The sequence below is a fragment of the Miscanthus floridulus genome, chromosome 10, assembly GCF_019320115.1.
Source record: "Miscanthus floridulus cultivar M001 chromosome 10, ASM1932011v1, whole genome shotgun sequence".
In the NCBI taxonomy this organism is placed as follows: Eukaryota; Viridiplantae; Streptophyta; class Magnoliopsida; order Poales; family Poaceae; genus Miscanthus; species Miscanthus floridulus.
Window position 1 is genome coordinate 64,943,891 of NC_089589.1, and position 21,733 is coordinate 64,965,623.

A 21,733-nucleotide genomic window follows, 5' to 3' on the forward strand; every position below is an offset into this window, starting at 1 on the left:
AGTGGCCCTACCCTGAGCACCCAGCGAACGTGCGGTTCGTCCTCCGGGACTCTCAGGAGCGTCAGCTCTGGGACATCTTTGGGGGGGCAAGGGCACGTCGCGGTATCAGAACTCACCAAGCTGACCGTGTAGCTTAAAAGCACCCGAAAGCAGGCTCTGTTTGCCCGGCAGTTGGTTGAGGGCGACATGCAGCTCGCGGCGGAGGTCAGTTTCTGGTACTTGTCCTTTACCCTTTGGATCCTTTGTCGGTTGTTTTTAGCGTGCTTGCCTTTTGTAGGAGATAAGGAAGATGTCGTCCCGTAAGTCCCACTTCCTCTGGTCGGAGTACGCCCGGATGGCCGAGCTCGAGCGTCGGGTGGAGTTCGCTTGCCGCGAGTCCTGGGACCGGGCGGCCGAGGTGGCCGCGGCGCGGGCGGAGGGGCAGCGTGCGGAGGAGTGGGCGACTGCAGCCGAGCAAGGGCTTGAGGCGGCAAGGGCCCGCCAAGCGGAGACTGAGGTGGAGTTGTGGGCATCCCTGGCGAACACCGAGGTGGCGCTTTAGGAGGCTTTGGTGGCCCTTGATCTGAAGCGCGCCGCCCTGGAGTTGGCGGAGAAGGCCCTGGAGGTGGAGCGGAGGGCCCGGTCAGAGGCGGATCGAGAGGTGCTCGCGCTCCAGGGCTGGGTGATGGAGACGGAGGACGCGAGTGCCCGGCTGCGTGAGCAGGTGGCCCAGCTGCTCGAGCAGGTGGCTCGGCAAGCGGAGGATCTTTCCTCCATTGAGGCTTCTCGCGTCGGTATGTACCTTTTTTGTTTTCTTGTTGTGTTGGCTTTTCCCTCAGCCTGTTTCTGAGCTCGTTGCTCTTCTTGCAGAGCTGGGTGGAAAAGTGGAGGTGCTGGAGTGGGACCTGGAGACGACCAAGGCGATGCTTGGTCGGAATACGGAGGAACTAGCCAAGTCTCGTGAGGAGCGTCGTGCTCTTGAGGGGGATCTTGACCCGATCCACAATGTTGCCCAGCACGTCGTCTCGGAGATCTTTGGGTCGGTGCCAAGCACCAGCGCACCCGCTGTCTAGCTGGTGGAGGTCCGGGATCTTATCAGGTCTGGGTTGTTCTACGGAGCGTCGGGGTGCTAACCGCGGTGGGGACGCACCATCCGCACCTGGACTTCGCCACCATCTATAGCAGATACGCTGAAGGCATGAGCATGGTAGACATCCAGTTGATCGGGGAGAGCTTGCTGCCGCACGCGCGGTCGGTGGCAGACCAAGCCTCCGCCGAGTGGGTGATGGATGTCCGTCGTGAAGACCTGGCCAAAAGCACGCGTGGAGAGGATGCTGCAGAGCTTTCAGATGGCGAAGAGCCTGGATCAGAGGTCAATGTCGCCCCGGTCTTGGCCGAGCTAGATGCCGTGCCGTCGGGAAGTGAGCAGCTCGCGCCTTCGTCGGTTGCACCATCGTCGGATGTCGCCGGGCCGGCCCAGTAGCATGTAAAAATAATAGTAGTTTAGTGGAAGTAGATAGTTTTAAGTTTGTGGGGGAAGCCTCTATATAAAACGTTCGTGTGCTTAACAGTTATAATGGTATTTTGTTTTCTGTGATGGAGTTACTCCGTTCGGGGAAGCTTGTTTCCTTTCGTTCCTTAGTTTCCCCTTACCATAATTTTGTTTTTAGTTCTTTCTTTCTTGTACCTGCCCGTTTGTTCCGTAGATTGCGACCTTGTGAGCCCCGGGAGTGGCCCGGGAGGCTCAGCTGTTCGTAACCGTAGGAAAGAGCGGGGTGCTATCAGTCGGAATTTTTAAAGCAAAGCTACGTAAGGTAAATTAAAGGAATGAACTACCCCTTCGTTAGGGTAGGAAGGAATTTCTCCATACAACAGTAAACAAAATAGAGAAGTAGTAGTGCCCCCTAGTGGAGCCCTCGAGCGCCCCGAGCCAAAAAACGTTCAGGTCGGGGTGCTCTTACAGGAGCATGCGTTAAGTAAATAATGGTAAGACTGAAACTTAGGGGAAAAGAAAATGACCTAGCTGTTCAAGGTGCTTGGTGAGAGCGTCGTTGTCGTTATCCTTCAGTCGGTAGGCGTCCGGTCGGATCACTTCAGTCGTCTGGATCCTTGTCCGCTGCGCCCCCTTCTTCTTTTTCTTGGCCTGCCAGCCTACCTTAGCAGGTGCTTGAGGAGCAGGTAGTCCTTGTAGAGGTGGTTCACGGGGTAGTCGTGGTTGGTGCATGGACTCTCCATGAGCTCATGGAAGTGGCCGGAGGGGCCCTGCTAGGGCGGCGTGCCCGCATGATCAGCCGTGGCGACCAACATGGAGTTGGCCGGTTGGCGGCGATTCTTTCTATTCTTTTTCCCCTCTGAGTGGAGGGGCCCTCGTCTTGATCCTGGCGCTTGGCCTTTCCTTTGTCGCGGCCTCCGTTGAAGCGTGGTGGGAACGGCGCTTGCTGCAGGTGTTGGGCGAAGGTCAGTGGCCCCAGGCTGTCAGGGCTAGGACTCCGGTCGACGCCGTGCGTGCCTCGGTTTGGTCCGAGGCATGCGTAGACGGGCAGTTAGCACGGAGCGATCATCAAGTCAAGACAAGGTGCCGTTGTGGCTTCCTGTGCCGCACTTGGTGGTTGTGACGGTGATAGGGCGTAGTGCCCCATCTGCTGCATCTCTGTTCCCTGGATGGGGAGCGAGGTTGCGAGTCGGCGTCGTGATACGGAGCTGTCCGCTTGTTGAACGACGATGGTCTCCACCAGTGCCCGGAGGTTCCGATGGATCGCCTGTTCGCGAGGGTCGTTCGGCTCGAACAAGCTGCGCAGGAGCATTGCCGCGACGGCAATGTTCTGGCTGGCCCGAGTGAACTGCGAGGGATCGGTTCCCCTATATGGGGTGTTGCGCTGGACCCGACGGGCGTGACCCCAGACGCCGTTTGCCGGTCTATGCGCGCGGGGCGCAGCGTGGTGCGCCGAGCGCGCTGGCGCAGTTGGTGGCTGATGCGGCCACTATCGTTGTAGATCCTCCCCATGCTCGCATGTGAGCTCAGGGGTCTCTACGTGAGGGCCTGGAGGGGCATTAGTCCATGCAGACTACGTTACCCCTGGCGGCTGTTCCAGAGCGTCCATCATAGCGCACTCATGGGATGGATGGTGGCTTGGTGCCACGTCACCGATGCTGGAGTCATCACTCTCGACGTCATCGTCCATGAAGTCGAGACAGCTGGGACCGTAGCCCGCCATCCCCACGAGTTCAGACATGAGAGGGGGCGGCGCCGACATCCGCTGGAGCCCCCGGGCGTCCGCGTCTGTGGAAGACACGAGGCCATAGGGGAACCGGCCGTATGGCGGCTGCGACGGGGACAACGGTAACCCACCGGGTATTTGGCGGAAGATAGAACATAGTAAGTAAATAATATCATGTATATTACTCACAGCGGGGTTTGAGCAGAGAGTTTGCTCAGAATGAAGCGTAGATGCCGCGCCGTCGATGTCGCGTGTCCCGGAGTCGATGGAGGGCGCCCCTTTGACAGGTGTTGGAACGTGCGCCTCCTCGCGGAGGTGGAGTACGCCGAGCCGGTCGGCGACGAAGTCTAGGCTTCTGAAGCGGAAGGCCTGGGAAGGCTCGAAGACGGGTGGAACCCGCATCCCGGCGGGCGAGAGTGCAGGAAATTCCAATGAGCCGAAGCGAATCGTATCGCCCGAGTCCGCCAGGGCGGAGGTGGCGGAGAAATGGGCCATCCGATTACCAAAAAAGTGTTGAACGTACAGCGTCCTCCCCACGAACGATGCCAACTGTCGGTACAGAAAGTAACCAACTAGTAAATATTTGTAGTTTTGCTGCACGTTGTGATCGGAGGTGGCCTAGCACTCAATGACACGGGATTTATACTGGTTCAGGCAATGTGCCCTACGTCCAGTGTGGGTCGGTCGGTGACTTTATTCTCGAGCCTAGGTGCTCGAAGTCTGTAGTGGGGTTACAAACGAGAGAGAGAGAGAGAGAGAGAGAGAGAGAGAGAGAGAGAGAGAGAGAGAGAGAGAGAGAGAGAGAGAGAGAGAGAGAGACAGGGTGTCCGGTCGGTCCGGTCGGAAGGGCCGAGATTGACAGGAGCTATGCTATGAACGAAGTGTCCAAGCGTGTGGTTGAGGGGTTGCGAGCTATCGATCTAATGAACCTGAACTTGAAGAAGTCGACTTGGGTTCCCCCCATGTTTGCAGGGAGCACATCCCCTTTTATAGAAGAAGGGGATGGCTTTACAAGTGAGAGGGAGAGAGAGTAAGGACGTTTCTAAGCCTTGTTGCCCACGCCGACGGGGATGGGACAATGGTGGGCGCCCGCAACACTGTTGATGTCACTGCAGAATGTTAGGTACATGTGGGAGGTTGAGCTGCTTTCTTCAAGACTGGAGGACGTCGGTACCTGCAAAAATGCTGTCTCGCCGACTAGGGGCATGGTTGTGCCACGTTCACCTCGTACGGTGAATTCCGGCGCCTACAATACTGTTGATGCCAGAGGCACATGGGGGTCTTACCGTACGGGTGTTTTGACCGGCACCTACAATAATGTAGAGGTAAATATCGGCGCCTACAATACTGTTTGTGGCAGGGCGGTTGTAAAGTACTGTTCCGCAGGGTATGGTCCTTGGTGCCGTGGTTTGACTTGCGAGCCCCATCTTGCCTTTCTTCGTACGTCTCCTGGTTCTTTCCGAGCGGGCGTCCCCGGTCGGATGGCCCTAGTCGGTTCTGGCGCGCCAGTCGGAGAATAGCGATGGGCAGTGTTTTCTATGAACCCCGGTCGGAGACACAGGGTCGGAGTCGGAGGCGGTCCTCGGGTCAGGCTTTCCGAGTGGAGGCCGTGCGAAGGCAGCCGGGGCCTGACGCTAGCGCACCGATCGGAGAGGCCGTTCGTAGTTGGCCTGAGCCTGAGCTAGTGCTCCGGTCGGAAAGATGGGCCGAAGGCGGCCAGGGCCTGAAGCGAGTGCTCTGGTCTGTTGAACTTAGACTCTCGGGCCGGTCCAGAAGAAAAGAAGGCCGTCCTCCTGGGCCGAGCTCTGGCGTGGAAGCCGGTCCCCGAGGGACCCCGGGTTTATGAACCCGACACTGAAAGATAAAAAAATTTATATTCCAATCATGGATTATTGTTTTTCTGTTTATACGAAAAACGGGAGACAAAAAAGAAGAAAAACAAAAAGTTAGGGAACTATAGGTATATAGATATAGATTAGATTGGACGATAATTTTTTTAAGATTTTAGTCATGCATTATTTTATTACATTAGAGAAGGATAAAGAATTTAAAGACCCATAATATATTTATTATTATTGTTTATAAAAAATATGGGAGAAAAAAGTGAAAGAAAAGTCACGTACACAGCTGAACCGTGGGAGGAGGAAACGGAAAAAAAAAAGAAAAAGAAACCGGAAAAGGAAACGTTGACGGCAACGTTGTTTTTGGTTCAAGAAGGAAAACGGATACGGTTTTTCAGAGGTGACGACCGAGACCGAACCACTTTTGCAGTAAGTTAGGACGAAAAATGATTAGTGACAGAAATTTTGTCTTTTTATTATTAGGTATAGATATAGATGATTGTAAATAATACCACGTTACTTTTTAGAAACGTGATGTGCTTTTATGGAAAACTCTAGACACATGTGCTCGCATTTTTCTACATTTATTCCATAATTTAACAGTATGATTCTTTCAGTGGTAGGTGACGTATCTGTCGACAACGAGGTGCCTGTGGTGACTTTGTCAATATTGAGATTTTCTAGTCAAACTCAGTTCTTTAGAGATGCTCATAGAAAAATAAGATTTGCGTGCATGTATTTATAGGGATGAGTATATGAGCCGTGTATCTGTAGTGGGTCTAAAAAAATAAAAAGTGACGGATAGTAGTTTTTGCCAATCACTTTTTAAATTAAAGTAAAAAAGGGCGGTGCATAGTTTGTACTTTGAATATCACTTTTAACTTTGTGGCAGTATTTGGGAACAATTTGTCTATTGCAATCTACTGAGGTAATAGTTCAAGAGGGGTTCAAGGTGAGACCAACCCTTGAGGTCTTGATCTACCTGGTGACGACGCAAGACCTCAAGGCCTTCTAAGGGCCCCACCAATGCAAGCCAACAAAGTTGTTAGTTTCATCAAAAAAAAAAAAAAAAAAAACTAACTCCGGTAGACATAAGCAAAAAGACATTGGACTTCTAAGCTCCCAGCGCAGACCAACAGATTTTTAATCATGGTCCCCAGCTTTTTTGAGATAACGCACATGCAGACAGGATGGTCCCAAGATTATGTGTGTCAAGACACGTACCTCCTATTCGCTCTAACACAATTAAGTGGGGGCTTCAGCTTTTCTTCGGACAGAGCACTCGCTGCTTCTGCAAGCAACTCTTGTTGCCTGCGAGACCACCACTCTGTGCAATGTGGAAGTAGCGTGCAAACATGCATGGAGGTTGAAACCACCTCCCACGCTGTCGCGTAGGGGCTGCTCTAAGTTGTAAGTAGATGTCCTCTCACAATGCTGTGGGATGCTCAGTGCTGGCTAGCACACATTAGCTTACATTCCACCGATGAACATATGGATATTGTGAAGACGACTAGAATTGTTGGGATGTTGATCAATATGAGCATACTAGATCATTGCTAGGATACGATCAGTGCAGTATTATCAGGATAACTAACCTCACTACTGGAAACTAAGATTTCCCTGTCGGTGCGAAACCGACAGGAAAATGCAAAATACTATAAGAGAAAGGTATACCGACAGGAAAACACCGACAGTAATAAAGCGACAGAATTAGGCCTGTAGTTTTGTGTTTTGAAGTGTACACTAATCACATATGTATATGGTGGAATCCAACAAGATAAAATGTTACCTTCCCTTTCTCCATTATAAACTTTCTGCATGATTCATCAGTAAGATAAAATCACATGTTGCATCATTATTCATTTTCTATCACTCAATTCATATTTAAAACATCTTATTTGACAATGTATTCAAGATGGGGATGTAGCTCAAATGGTAGAGCGCTCGCTTTGCATGCGAGAGGCACGGGGTTCGATCCCCCGCATCTCCATATTTTTGTCCCTTTCCACCCCCTCAGCTGTGCGGATGAATTTAATTGCGTACAGTACAATCTTACTGACAACACAAGTGCTCCTGCGGCAGAGAATTTCTGCAGTTTTTCGTTCGGGCTATGGCTACCGTTTCTTTTTCTTTTTATTAATTATCATGTGGCCATTGGCTAAGTGAACAGCGACACCTCATCGCCCTGCTACCACCACAGCTCGAATGTACGAGACTCACATCAATCTCCAGCTCCCTCCACACCTCCAGATCGAGTGCTGCCCGCGCAGACACTAACACACACATTTCCCATGGCAGCGTCCACGGCCTCGCGCACCTTCATGCCCTTCCTCCACCGGCACCACCAGCAGCGCAGGAAAGCAGCCATCGTCGCCGCTGCGAGCACGCCCGAAGCCGAACCGACTCCAGCGACGGCGGCGGACGGTGCGGGACCAGGGAAGAAGAAGACGGTGGACACCAGGATACACTGGTCGAACCCTGAGGAAGGGTGGGTAGGAGGCAACGCCAAGAAGGAAGGCGACGGCGGCAGCAAGAACGAGCCGTTGGGAGGGAGGTTCGCCGACCTCATCAACAACGCGGCCGAGTCTCATTACCAGTTGAGTTCATTCCCAATCTCTGCATCCAAACTGAAACTTTGAACATAGATTTGTCCGACATCCCAATTCATCAGATTCTTGTCATCAGTCTTGTTATTGCCGTCCAGCTGTATATATCTTTGTTGGAATTAAGCACCAAACCTCTGTTCGAGATTACTGTCATCATCATGTCAATATGTTCCTAACGGGCGACTCCTTGACAACTGCAAAAATCAGTGGCTAAAAACATATAACACGACTTGTTATAACCCAACCAGGTTCCTGGGGATAGCGCCGGAGGCGGACATCGAGGAGATCAAGGCGGCGTACCGGCGGCTGTCCAAAGAGTACCACCCGGACACGACAACGCTGCCGCTCAAGGTGGCGTCGCAGAAGTTCATCCGCCTGCGGGAGGCGTACAACGTGCTGAGCAAGGAGGAGACCCGGCGGTTCTACGACTGGACGCTGGCGCAGGAGGCCGAGAGCCGCCGCCTGCAGCAGCTCAGGTCCAGGCTCGAGGACCCCTACGAGCAGGACATCATCAACTACAAATCCGTGCCAGACATGGTTGACCGCCTCGGCGGCAAGAACATGAAGCTCAGCGACCAGGCCACGACTGCGCTCACCTTTGATATCGTCATCATCATCATCTCCATCTGCAGCATCATCTATGCTGTGTTCTTCAAGGAGCAGTACTGATTGAACAGCGGCAAGGTTGCAGGAGTGTACCATAGAAGACAGTATAGGTTAATTAACCGATGATGTCCTAAGATTGTCTTTTCGGATGTTATGCAGTGCATCATGTGATGTCCAATAGAATAAAGTAGCGACGACAACTCATGGTGTATGGTGCCAACAAAAGGGGATCTGGGACATCATGGTTCCAGTATAAATCATAGTTCCAGTATAAATCTGTGACATCATGGTTTATTGCATCAAAAGATACAAAATCTGGGAAAAAAGGGGGCGATATCGCCTAACAAGATATCTGGTGCACTCTGTACTCTATCTAGTTATCATTGGTTAAATAAGTGAGAAAAAAAACTGGAGGTAATCTCCCATGCCATACATGAAACTATAGCATGGGTTGTAGGTATCTAATGCTTAAACTTCACACTCGATGATCTTGACAACAGAAGAATCACCGATCTTTTCAAAGATTATCAACCTGTCGAAAGGCTTCACTATGCCGACTGACCGACCATAGCTCACCGCAAGTTTTATCCCATACTCTTCCTTTGTTAGCCCACCAGTTTCAGCCTATTGGAGATTAACCATGCATGGTTAGCCATATGTTTTGTTTAGCTCTAATGTTAGCAAAAAAAAAAATGCTTACATACCTCATCAGTACTCCCCATCAAAGGGTACACGCCTCTCACTGCGAAACATTGCCTTGCCTGAAAGTGATTTAATAATGGTTACACACAAGTTCGCTTATCCTGCTTCACGACAACCAGAAGACTGGAAGCATGAAACTCAACAGAATCAAAGACATATACAAGTTACCTGTGTTGTGCCATAAGAGCGCCACTTTGATGGATCAGATCCTTCACGTGGGAAGATGACTGCTAAAACTGGCATTGTTGGCCTGTACTTAGAAATTAACCTGTGGACAGATAAGCATTAAATGAATTGATTGCTCTGTATGATGGAAATGTGTCTACTGACGTGCTGATCATGGAATAAAGTGGAGCACCTCGCAGCTCTCCCTGAGAATGTGAACACAACAATTGCAGCAGCTTTTACTTTGATTGCAGAACCAACCTAAAAAAGCAAGTAATGATCAATCACTAATATTCTATAGATTAGAAAACTTGTGGTCATTCCAATGAATTTATAGTATTTACCGCTGCTGATGCCACAGATTCCTCATGGGGCATTGGGTCACCTACATGCCACATTACTTTCTTGAATTGAAGTGGCTGATTATACACAGTCTCAGCCTAGAGGATTTATCATTGATTAGTCAAGTATTTCAGATGGTTGAATGGTTCTATTATAGTTTCTTCTTAATTAGAGACATACTTCTGCACATATTCTCCCCACAGTACTCACTGCATCAACAGGATAAAGCCCTCGAAGTGTCTCCGCACCAAGCAAAATGCCATCAGTGCCTGGAGAACAGCACAAGAAATAAGAATGACATTCATAAAGTGGTAGAAATGTAGTAAAAATGTTCACCATCTAGGACAGCATTTGCAACATCAGTTGCCTCTGCACGGGTAGGGCGTAGATTGTCAATCATGCTGTCCACAACTCGAGTGATGATCACAGGTTTACCCTCCAGATTGCATTTATGAATAGCTGTCTTTTGGAACATGAAAACCTGAAGTGCCAAAAGTAACATGTTATGAAAAATACAAGAATGATTTGCAGTTACAACGTTTGTGTAAACTCTAAACAGGAAAGTAAAGGTTGAAGCAGTCCTTCCAGGTTTCTTTCACCCGTAAGAACTAAGGGTGTATTTGGTTTGAGGAATGAGGTGGTCCATCATCTTCTCACTCAGTTTTTTGTATTGTTTTGTGGAATAGAATGAGTTGATGCTCCACCACATCAACCTCACAAGCTAATAATCAGTACAAGCATATGAGGAAAGGGGTGATTCCACCAAAATTCAAGGGATGAACTCATGATGCACCACCTCATCTAAGATGGAGCAGTTCCTCAAACCAAAGACGCCCTAAATGAGTTACTTAAACTTTGGAATAATAAGCATGTCAATAACAGAATTTCAGACCATAATATTGGAGTTTCTCTTATATTTATATCGTGCATTGTTTAAGAGTTGCTATACTCCGGCATCATTGATGTACATGAATGAATAGGTACATATTGGATAAAATGGTAGGAATATACAGGGAAAATTGGGATACGTTTTCTGGAGGAAGGTCAATTCCCAGGTCTCCTCGAGAAATAATGATGCCATCCGCCTCTTTGAGAATGTCATCAAAATGATCCAAACCCTAACATGAAAAGCACAACGCAATAATCAGAAAAGCATTGAAACAAACTGGAGGCAGTATCTTCGTAAAAGCATGATGTTTACCTCAGAATTTTCAATCTTCGCATATATTTGTGTGTCAGGAAGGGCATGTGATTGTAAAAAGGCTCTGAGCTGCAAATAACAAATATTGAGATCAGCAGAGTCTCCACACTTTCATAAATTACTTCAATAACTCAGGTACTGTATGCCAAAAAAACAAGCACAAAAAGCTTATTGTGGTGCCACTATGTGTTCAGACGAATTGAGAAATAGTAATGCACTGGCATAGCATTCATGATGTGCCATGAAGATCGAACAAAAAATTGATTGATCTATCATTTGTTTTTATGTACAAGCATCTATGTTGATTATCTTTTCTTCAACTATTTACCCTATGTACTTTAGAGAAGCATCTGTGTTATTGATTGTCTTCCGAGTTGTGTGAATAGTGGATGGTCCTTGAATAAACTATATATGAATAGGCTGATACTTTGCAGACACAGCTTATTGCAATTTGATTTTTGTTAAAGGAATCAGCATCATATGGAAGCATCAGATAAATGATACACTAGAAGGAAGCATAAAACAAAAACCAAGTAGGTGGGAAATCAGCAATAACATGGATGTTTAATTGAAGCAAAAGACTGGGAAAAATAGGAAAGAAAACTCACCTCCCTGACATCTTCAGCAGAGCGGGTATGGGAAAGTGATATAATGTCAACGCTGTTGCGTGAACCCCAAGTTGAAATGACCTATTACAAGAAAACTGTCCTCAGGACAACCTTGGAAAGATATACTAGTATAATCATGCACATATGCAAAGACTTGTGCCTTAAAAACACAACATGGGAATAAATAACACAGTAAACTTCCAAGAATTCAGTGTATAACTATGAGGATTGAGGAAAGTGATTTGATGAATCAGCAACTAGAGATTGCATTCACATGCAGATTGAAAAAACATGTCTTTACAAGTCCATCATGTATTCCTGTTCATATGTGGCATGATATTTGTGTCCACATGTAGAATGACCACAGAACAAATTATTTAATATGAATTATATTAACATGTAACAGCTCAAGCAGAAAACACAACCGATTTCTTTAAGTAACCATAAATTTCTGTGGTTGAGTTTTGGTGAGAGAGAGCTTTAAAAGCTTAATCAAATGAAAATATAAAATAATAACACAAGACATGCAATTGAACTATGGTTTCTATTGTTCAAAATAAGTTACTAGCACAATTTGGAGTTTGGACAGATAACATGTAAAGTAAAAGGCAATATTGGCAATATAAAACTCAATATTATGTAAAGAAATTTAAAGATGGTCTACATTACATGTTTATCGTATTCACTCAAAGTGGGCAAACTGATGTGAACTTGTGAAACATGCAAAGTGAAAATGGGGCCAGCAAGTGTAGCTGCATTCTTCACTAGACAATTTACATTTTCCCCAGAAGTCTCCACAACCTGCAAATTACAACATATAAGGAACGGATAACTGCAAAATGGCATTTCCTTGAGAAGAAATTAAAAATCCACATACTTCTAGCCACACAGAAGTTGTTTCACTTCCTGTGAAGAGATATTGGCCCATAAAAAGAGTATCACCCTTCTTCACAGCCTGAATTTGAATTCACAGAAAGGGCAATACAGTTAAATGTACCAGCAAATAAGAGCACGGACTTATATACAAATGTTCAAAAATAGTTTTTTTTACTGATACAACAGAAAATTTAATTAATTTCCTATTATCGCACAAAATATCCTGAAATTATATCAGGAGTCACAAAAGGCAGAAGAAACCCATCAAATAGAATATGGAGAGAAAATAATAACACATACTTAAGTAATCCACATTATTCACTTACTTTTGCAAGATCACCAAATTTAATTGGTAGGATCTCAGCAGAGGGAGCTTTAGAAATATCTGGAGTTATGATAACATGATTCCCAGCTTTCAACTCAATTGGCTCGCCAGTGGAATTGTGAACCTGAATTTCTGGACCCAGAGTATCCAGCATTACCTATGTATAGTAGTCAAGTTAGATGTTGATAAGATATGCCTCTCAGCATGAATGTCAATAGTGGAAAACAAAGGCGTTGTGTATCAGTCTAATAGAATCAGAATAATAATGCACAAAAGGCTAACCAAAATGCAACAATGAGAAGGCATGCAAATCTGAAAAGAGAAAGAATCGCAGTTCTCTAACTCAAGAAAAACTGCAAGGAAAAAACCACATGGGAACATAATCAGAGCAGAAACTTACAAATGAAATATTTCTATGATTCTCAAATTGCCAAAGTAACCATTGAAAAGAAATTTCTCCAGTTACTACAGGAAACATATGCAAGTCCGGACACATTTCAAGATAGTCTGACAGCATAACACAAGTCGTATATTTGACTAATTTTAAGATAGCAGAACAAATATTCTTTAGTTAATGTTACCTACACCTACCTAAGCTTGAAGCTCCATTATTTTCCACTTAGTTGTGATGAAAACCTTATTTAAAAGTTTGGGTCATACCATATATATGACAAGCATGGAATAACAAACAGGAAAACTTCAACATAGCAAACATTATTAATAGGAATTAGGAAAGGACCTGTGTGTTAGGAAAAGGTTTGTACAATTTCTATAGTTAACAACATAAAGTAAAGAGAAGCATGAGAAAAACAAAGCCTAGAACCAGCAAAAAAGCATTCAAAAGAAACTAACTATACTATACAGCAGTATCAATGTAAAATGTTAAATGTGATTCGTATTTTGTAAGCATTCACAATTTTACATATGCCCAGTGCATATTAGAATATCAAACTTAGTTAACAGCTATCACTGCAATAATATGATCAACAGACAGTCTTTACATCTCTATAATAGGTCTTGCACAAAAATCGGGCACCCAATAGTGCCACGCAGTGGTGGAGGGAGGGGCGGTCTGGCACTCCCCGAACATTCTGGTGACCCCCCCCCCCCCCCCTCCCCCACCCCACCATCACCACCACAGTGTACCCTCCTCAAAGAGCTAATTAATTTCCAATTTGCTAGTTAACTATGCTAGTTAGTGCTTTCATTTCTTGTTTCTTCCTTTGTACTGATCTCTAGTAGTATCTATATAATCTAGGATCAATCTTCTTACTATCTTCCCAATCTCTTTTGTTCTTGTTATTGTTGAGACTTTAATAACCTACTGTTTGGTCGCTACAATATATATACCCCTAATTAGCTAGTTAATAAATGAAGTTAGTGATTTCCTCGTTTGTTATCCTTCTGTGTTTATCTCCAACGACATCTACATTATTTAGGATTAGTCTTCAACTCAAGTTTGACCAAGTTTACAGTAAATAGCATTAGTATTTGTGTCCAGATAAATTTATTATAAAAATATATTCTATAACTAATCTAGTGGCACTTATTTTATATCATAAATGTTAGAACTTTTTTTATATAAATTTAGTCAAAGTTCAAACGGCTTGACTTCTCAAAAAGCGAAATTGCATTCTTTTGTGGACGGAGGGAGTAACATTCGGTATCTTTTTTGTTTTGTTTTTAGCTTTCTTTTCCATCCTAAAATAAATGTTTATTTGAGCTCTTATTGTGTACGTATTTCATCATTTATAACTGTCGTCATCTTGACCCCCCCCCCCCCCCCCCCCCCAATGTTGAAATCCTAGCTCTGCCCCTGTTGCCATGAAACCCGCTAGCCCATTAACCATCAGGTCAGGCGAGCAAGCGATGTGAACCATTCGGTTGAGTTCCTTGCCCCCTGTCGTACATCCAAAACATCATGAACTCACTCCAATGAGCTATGTGGGCTCCGCAGTGGTTGTACAATATAAAATTTCCCACTAGCAACCCCTAGATAGCAATATTTATCAGATTTCCATCCTAGCTGTTTTTATTCTTCTCCCGTTGATTTCTTTTGTCAGAAAATTGAATACTAGCAAATGAATTTGAATACTAGCTATTTTTATTTTCTCCTGTTGATTTCCATCCTAGCTATTTAAAATTGGAGCCAAGGCTTCATGGTTGCCATTTGTTCTTTGAATTTCTGTGCATTGGATCGATTGGATGTTAGAGAGCTAAAAGAAAGCTCGGTGTCCTTATCCTCGATACCTGAGGCGTATGGCTGCATATTTTTTACAACAATCCTGGAGGAAGATGCCCACATCCGCGAGAATCATTAGACATGTACAATTGTTATTGATTGTTCTTTATTCTTTTTCCCACTCAATGTTTCTTTTTGCACCTCTGGAGCTCAGACTCAAGTGAAACATATTTAGACCTCCAGTCAGCTGATGAACCAGCTGCCCACTGGTGAAGAAAAGAAGGCTGGCCAGGTCTAGGAAGAGGAGGCACCAGGTCGGCCTAAGAGAGAGACAAGGCCCAACCAGTGATATCTGGGTTTATTCCAAGTGGGTCAGGAAATCAAGGATACTGTGAGGACGTAGCAAATATGCTCGTGCGTTGCTACGGATGAAGAGCATATGGAATTGATCATGTCTTAATCTTCTTATTTATATTTTATTTTTTTGGATAATTAAAATGAAAAAATACCCTGTCATGAATGAAAGTTCACAGTAAGGTCAGGACATGCTTACATGGTTATAGATAACATTTTGTTCTTTTCCCAATTTTCACATAACAAACGGATCTACTGCATTGTACTGATGTTCCGTGTAAGTTTCTAAAAAAATTTAATCATGTGCTTTGCTGCATTTGATACATTTGTGTTTTTAATGTTGGATTTTACTGCCTGATTCAATTCACTTACTGCTGAAGTGCTGATTATATTTCTAGAGACAAATCATAATGATCTGAACCAGCCAGTACAACAAATTTACAATCCTAGACAGAAGTAAAATTACAGCCTGGATCCTGTGGAAACTTTCCAGGCTAGATTATCAAACTAGAATCCAGAACTTCAAGGAATAAATGCAGGCACTATAGCTGGATAACGTCAAGGTTATTTTTCACTTTTTCAGCATCTCTGCACTTAGATTCATACACAGCAATAAAATCACCACTGGCTACCTCAAAGATGGTGCTGTACAGCTGAGCCCTAAGTTTTCTAGTAGAAACTGAATTCAAATGACAAAAATATGTTACTTTCAAACTGTCTTAATCAAGCAAACCAATATAAGAACCCACCAAATAAGTTGGAAGTGATAAAGGGTCATTACGCAATTTCCTTTCTATGGACAACCCAGTAACAAATGGCCCAGGCAAGGCAACGTTTGCATATGAAAAGATACTTCACCGAACATGCCCAGGTATGTTAAGTAATCAAATCTGAGGATGTCAGGAATCAACTTACCGGGCACAACTTCTTCACATTCTGGGCTGCTTTCCTCAGATTGTCAAGGGTCTCCTGGTGATACGCAGCATCCATCCATGAGAAATCAAACCGTGCAACTGCAAAACAAAACATTCACATGCCACCATTACTATTAATAATAGCTAATATTAATTAATAACCAACAATATCAGAGTTAATCTCATTTCAAATAAACGAAGATAGCCAATAAACTTGTTGAACTCAAACCTGACATTCCAGCAGTGAGGCATTCCTGAATAACCTCAACCGAGTGTGACTTGGGCCCGAGCGTCCCAACAATCTTGGTGAGGGATGGGAATACTTTCTGCACAGGTGCACACGACAAACGAATCAGCTGGGAAACGTCGTTAATCCTCAAGACCAAGCCAAATCAAGGTTCCATTACAAGTGATCGCCCAAATTAACGCGTACTGAATAATCCCAAATTCACATCTCACACCATTCCAACAAATCCACGCCGCCACAAATAAACCCCATTGCGAGCGCGCACTAATCACACGCATCACTCAAAACTTGGAGTGCCCCAAATTCGGCAAATCGGGCACTCTGCCCGCCACCAAATCGAATCCAGCCAACCGACCGACCAAACCAAACAGACTACTCGCCACATCCACACGAAGCGGTTCGAGCAGGCCACCGTGCACGGGGCGCATAAAGCGCGAGATCCATCAGGGGCGGGGAAATACAGAGAGAAATGGAGGCGGCGCTTACGGGCTTGGCGGGGGAGAGGACGGAGGCGAGGCGGACGGGCTCCTCCAGGAGCATGTGGCTGGCGCCCTGCATCTCCCTCCTCCTCCTCCTTGCAGAAACCTTCCTTCCCCTTAGGGTTTTTGCCGGCTCCGAGTCTCCGATGCGATCGCCCCGCGGCTCGAGGAAGACGATGACGAGGACGAGAGAGAATCAGAGAAAGGAGAGAGGAGCGGGCGAGTCGTGGGGAGAAAGAAAGAAACCAGGCGAACACGTGGCGGTTCGATTCGCCTTTATTTCGTTTTGAATCCCTCGACGGTTTGAAGCGACAAAGCCTGGTTTGGGGTGACTGGCTCGAGGGGCCCACTGGTTGCATGCCTTGCGGCGTTTCACAGGTGTGTGGGGTCTTCGATCTGGTCCGGCCCACCGTCAGGCGGTTCGAGTGGTGGGGTGGGCGAGTCGACCGTGCGAAAAGTTCATGGGCTGGGCAGCTGGGGCCATCCAGGCGACGGATGCGCGCCGCGTTGCGTTGAAGGGCCTATCGGATGGCGGAGAGCTGCTGGTGGCGCGCGCAAAGCCGTGCGATGGGTGCAGTGCCGTGCAGCAGTGGACAAGTCGTTGGTGCCGTGTGGGGGGAACTGGGATACCCGTCTGCTCTTCCTATCGTGTCGTCTGGGCCCACCCGGACGAAAGCGACTTCAAAAGTTCAAAGTTCATACCATAATACTCGTCATGTATTTTTTTAATCACAGTCCAGACATAGCAATGATCACATGCATATTCGGAAAACCAAATCCATCACATATATACAGGTACCCTCATTTCTCTTAGTAACCTATTTTTAGTTTGATCAAATTGATTTAAAAATGAGTTAACATTTATTATTTTCCATGTATTTTGTGGTGGATGCAATGCTATTTGTTTAGTATCATAAATATTTTTTTTATAAATTTAGTTAAATTTAAGACAGCTTAATTTTAAGAGTCTGTTCGGTGATGATATGGTTCTGGTTTTAACAGTAACCCCAGCGCCGCTCTAGTTATTTTTTTTTAACCAGCACCGTTCTAGCTGGAGCTGCACCAAATGGCCTGAGGAGAGAGTGTGTTTTCAGCATAGGGAGGCAAAGCCTAGTTTTTGAGCTTCTATCTCCAACTTTGGCTACGGTTCGGCTGAGATTATTCTCTCACACCAAACCAGCCAAGCCCAGCCAAACGAACAGGCTGAATGACAGCGGGGTTGGGAGCCACACCTAGGGCTGAAAACGGTACGGATATATCCAATCGTATTCTATCCGGTATGGTTGACATTATCTGTATTTTAATTCAAATCCGGACAGAAAAATAAAAACAAATATAATATCAGTGATACCCGTCCATATTCAATCTGTTTTCATCCCTAGCCACACCAAATACATCCTAAAATAAAGTTATATTTTGATGAATATCTCCTAGAATACCACGGCTCTAAACACATGCTCCATCCGTCCAAGGAATTTGGATAAACATGTTTTTTGGAATACACGACATAGATGCAAACACACACAAGTCTAAAATTATCTCTATGAATATATGTATGCACATCTTACTCGTGTGAGCACGTTTCAAGAGACCAAGCCTGTAATCTTGATATTAATTAGTGAAGTCACCACGAGCAAAACTAACGTAACTTATCACTTATATAAAAAATAGCTCCATTAAATAAATTCTACAATATTCGAAAGAACTCGCATTTGTGATAAAGTGGAGGATTTGAACTCAAGTAAATTTGACAGCAAAAAATCTTACGATGCTTCTAAATATACATGTTTCTCTCTTTAATTGAACTAATAAGGAGATATCCATCTTTTAAATGTGTTAATGAGGAGCTATCCTCCTTTTAATTGCACAAAGCAAAAGTTGGCCCCTGACTTTAACCAGGGATAGTTGAGTATTTTTTCTGTCCGATCTAAATTGTCCTAAAAATTCTAGAATTTACATCATGAATTCTGGTTTTATATAGTTATACACTTTCTTTCTAATATGTAAAGTGTTTTAGTCTTGTTCTAATTCAAAATTATATAACTTTTACTTAATTTCTAAAAAATGTATTAACGTCTACACCATCAATCACCTGAATTAAATCTATCATAAAATATGTCTTGATTGTGCATTTGTTTGGTTGTCAAAATTAGAATAAAACGAAAAATACCTTAATATTGAACATAAGTGAGCGAAGTTTGATTTAAATTAGAACGGAGCCAGTATATTTGAGTAAGAAAATATAGTTAGCCATCTATATCTATATCTATTCCTATATCTATATTCTACATTATATATTGTATTCTATATTTCTGTATCTTTATCTATATCTATATCTATATCTATATCTATATCTATATCTATATCTATATCTATATCTATATCTATATCTATCTTATAATTCTAAACCTCACTACAATTCTATCTCGACATAGCATATACAATCATTACATTTATCTATTTATTCAAGCAATCTAAGTTATCATATCTCATCATCCACTAAAATTCACTTGCGATTCCCGCAACATCGCGTAGGGTTTGCTCTTAAACCTCACTACAATTCTATCTTGACATAGCATATACAATTATGAAATTTATCTATTTATGCAAGCAATCTATGTTATCATACCACATCATCAAGTAAAATTCACTCGTGATTCATGCAACATCGCGCGGGGTATGTTTCTAGTTTTGGATAAAGAAATGATCAAAGATCCCAGTGAAACCATTTCATGTATAAAGTAGTGATTAGTAGCATTATTTTGAAGTTACATTCTGAAAAGATAATTGTTTTGACTTTAGATAAACATTTTAAAGACACCGACCCTACAGAAAAACTCCAACAGAATCGTTTGGAATCAAGAAGTTGTTACGATCCGCCTTGCTGAAGACGGAACTTGAGGATGCTAGCAAGAATTTTGGACAGAGTATAGGACGTGGCAGAGTCCGCAGGGAAGAAGACGGTGTCTATTCAGAGAAGAGTTTGTTCATCTGTCCAATGAAGTCATCTAGCTTGGGACATGGCTATAAACTGTCGTTATCCCTATTTTTTAGCTAGCTAACAATTAACTCCTGTATTCAAATATGCTCTTACACTGACCGACATCAGCTTTAGTGGTTTTATTTGGTTTGTGGTCTAAGTTTCTCCTAGCTAGATTTGGTTGCGATTAGTTGGCTGACTTGCATTGTGGCGAGTATAACACTTGCCAAACAATGGACAGACGACACAGGTGTTTGACAAGATCGCCTCAAACTGACGAAGGACACGAGCATCAAGATGGAAATGGGCAGTGGTGATGCTGCAGCGGACTGGTCTACTATAAGTATGGCTAATAATTAGACTACTGCTAACTATTGATCAGTCCATATAGTAGTTGGCTATACTATAACATATTTTATCATGAATATATGGTTTACTTTTTTTCTCCTTTTGAAGTTCGTGCATCAACTCGTCGTAAACTTATAATTCACTTCTCTTCTCTCTCCTCAGTCATCACGGAACCCACTTACAATTTTCTACTATACTTTAATCTTATTTTCTAAGATCATAGCCCGTGCTCTGGTTGATAGACTAGTGTATCTCTAATATAATATTCTAGAGTAAAATGTTTCTTTATCTTTCACCGCTCACAACTGTCTAATAGTGATCTGACGGACTTAACCCGTGTCTCTATAAGTTAGAGTAGTGTGCCCAAACACGATGCAGAGTCCAATTCAAAATTGAGTTGGAATACAAAGTGTTTTTATGATCCACCACTGTGTCATGTCCATACAAGTTAAGTGTTCAGGCATAGTCTGATCCTAAAACAAATTGAAACACATGACACATGGTAAATCTCTAAGCCTTAGAGCAGCACAAAAAGGTTTGATTCACAGATGAATTGACAAGATCGCTCGTTGTCCAAGTACAACAATTGCAACGTACGGGTATATCTCCTACAACTAAAAAGAACAAAGCGTGAACATCTTTTGGTGCGATATTAGTTTTGGTTCGTCCGTCTGCCTCCCTTGCGATCCTGGCGCCATCCCGTGAAACTTTCCGCGCCGCCAGGTGGGACCGTGAAACTTTCCTTCATGACAATCACCCTAGTCCCGGATGAAAAGGGATCACCGCAGCCTTCCGCTCGCCCACGATGCGCAATCGTCTTCACCCGCGCCTGCCTTCCTGCGATAGCCCACGCCGCCGCACCCTCGCGCCTGCACCGACACCTTGCCCTGCCCTTGCTCAAACACCGCCGAACACCCGTTGCCGCGACAATAGTCGATGCGTCGGTCCGCCCCTCTCCTGCAATCCACGCCTCCCGTCCGCGCGCGAAAGCCGCAATCACCGCCCCCTGCGACCCGCTGGATCCCACGGGCCGCCGCGGTGCGTGAGGCTCCCCATCCCCATCCCCGCACCACTGTCGCCCTCGCTCCTGCACCCGCCGCCCACGACCCCGCCGGAGCACCATGACACCTCGCCCACCGGCCGCCGCAACGCCGCCACCGAGTCGCCTCCGCCCGCATCACCCGAGCGCACCACTGCAGCAACATCGGTGCCGTCGCGGGTGCCGGCGCACGCGAGCCCTCCAGCGCGACAGATCCAGGTACTGCCGTCTCCGCATCCTCAGGTCGCCCGTAGGCCCTAGCGCCGCACCCCAGACGCTGGCGTGCACGACCCCTCCGCGCGCGAGCAGATCCACGTACTGCTATGTCTCCCTTCCTTGCGCCTCTCCGCGTCCTTAGGTCGACCTGACCCACTTCCCTGCCATCACAGCATGCCAAGGGATGATGCCCACCCTCATCCATGTACCTACTGCTCTAGGGGTTTGTTGTTGCCCTGATTTGTCAGCCAATCATGGAATTTGCAGCATGTGCGTACTGCAGAGGTAAGATTTCTGCATGAACTATCATGTTCAGTGTGAGGCAATCATGGAATTTGTAGCATGTGCGCACTGCAGAGATAAGATTTCATGCATTATTAGTATATCAATATAAAAACGAGCCTTGCTTTTTGTTACTATAAGCTGGGGATGACCATGTATTGCCTCCACTATTTGGAAAATAAGATGCATATTTGACTGCATCAAGGGGTACAGCCTTCCATGT

General features: G+C 45.2%; 3 protein-coding genes and 1 non-coding gene across 4 annotated transcripts; 3 read left to right on the forward strand and 1 right to left on the reverse strand.

The window, feature by feature from the left end:
- Positions 1-6,955: 6,955 nt before the first annotated feature.
- TRNAA-UGC (transfer RNA alanine (anticodon UGC)) lies at positions 6,956-7,028 on the forward strand. Its single transcript has one exon. It is a non-coding gene; the product is annotated as a tRNA-Ala (tRNA).
- A 256-nt stretch (positions 7,029-7,284) lies between these two features.
- On the forward strand, positions 7,285-8,525 carry LOC136486689 (NAD(P)H-quinone oxidoreductase subunit T, chloroplastic). Its single transcript, XM_066483651.1, has 2 exons — positions 7,285-7,634; positions 7,893-8,525. Exons 1-2 carry the CDS (start codon positions 7,330-7,332, stop codon positions 8,311-8,313), a joined length of 726 nt encoding a protein of 241 aa, XP_066339748.1. The 5' UTR covers positions 7,285-7,329; the 3' UTR covers positions 8,314-8,525.
- On the reverse strand, positions 8,483-16,891 carry LOC136486688 (pyruvate kinase 1, cytosolic-like). Its single transcript, XM_066483650.1, has 16 exons — positions 16,653-16,891; positions 16,149-16,245; positions 15,921-16,018; positions 12,471-12,626; positions 12,146-12,223; positions 11,938-12,069; positions 11,269-11,349; positions 10,661-10,729; positions 10,488-10,577; positions 9,796-9,940; positions 9,640-9,728; positions 9,462-9,557; positions 9,311-9,378; positions 9,121-9,220; positions 8,955-9,011; positions 8,483-8,874 (listed from the first exon to the last, which is right to left on the reverse strand). Exons 1-16 carry the CDS (start codon positions 16,722-16,724, stop codon positions 8,719-8,721), a joined length of 1,584 nt encoding a protein of 527 aa, XP_066339747.1. The 5' UTR covers positions 16,725-16,891; the 3' UTR covers positions 8,483-8,718.
- Positions 16,892-20,778: 3,887 nt separating this feature from the next.
- LOC136488774 (proline-rich receptor-like protein kinase PERK2) lies at positions 20,779-21,273 on the forward strand. Its single transcript, XM_066485595.1, has one exon. The coding sequence runs from the start codon at positions 20,779-20,781 to the stop codon at positions 21,271-21,273; it is 495 nt and encodes a 164-aa protein (XP_066341692.1).
- The last annotated feature ends 460 nt before the right edge of the window (positions 21,274-21,733 follow it).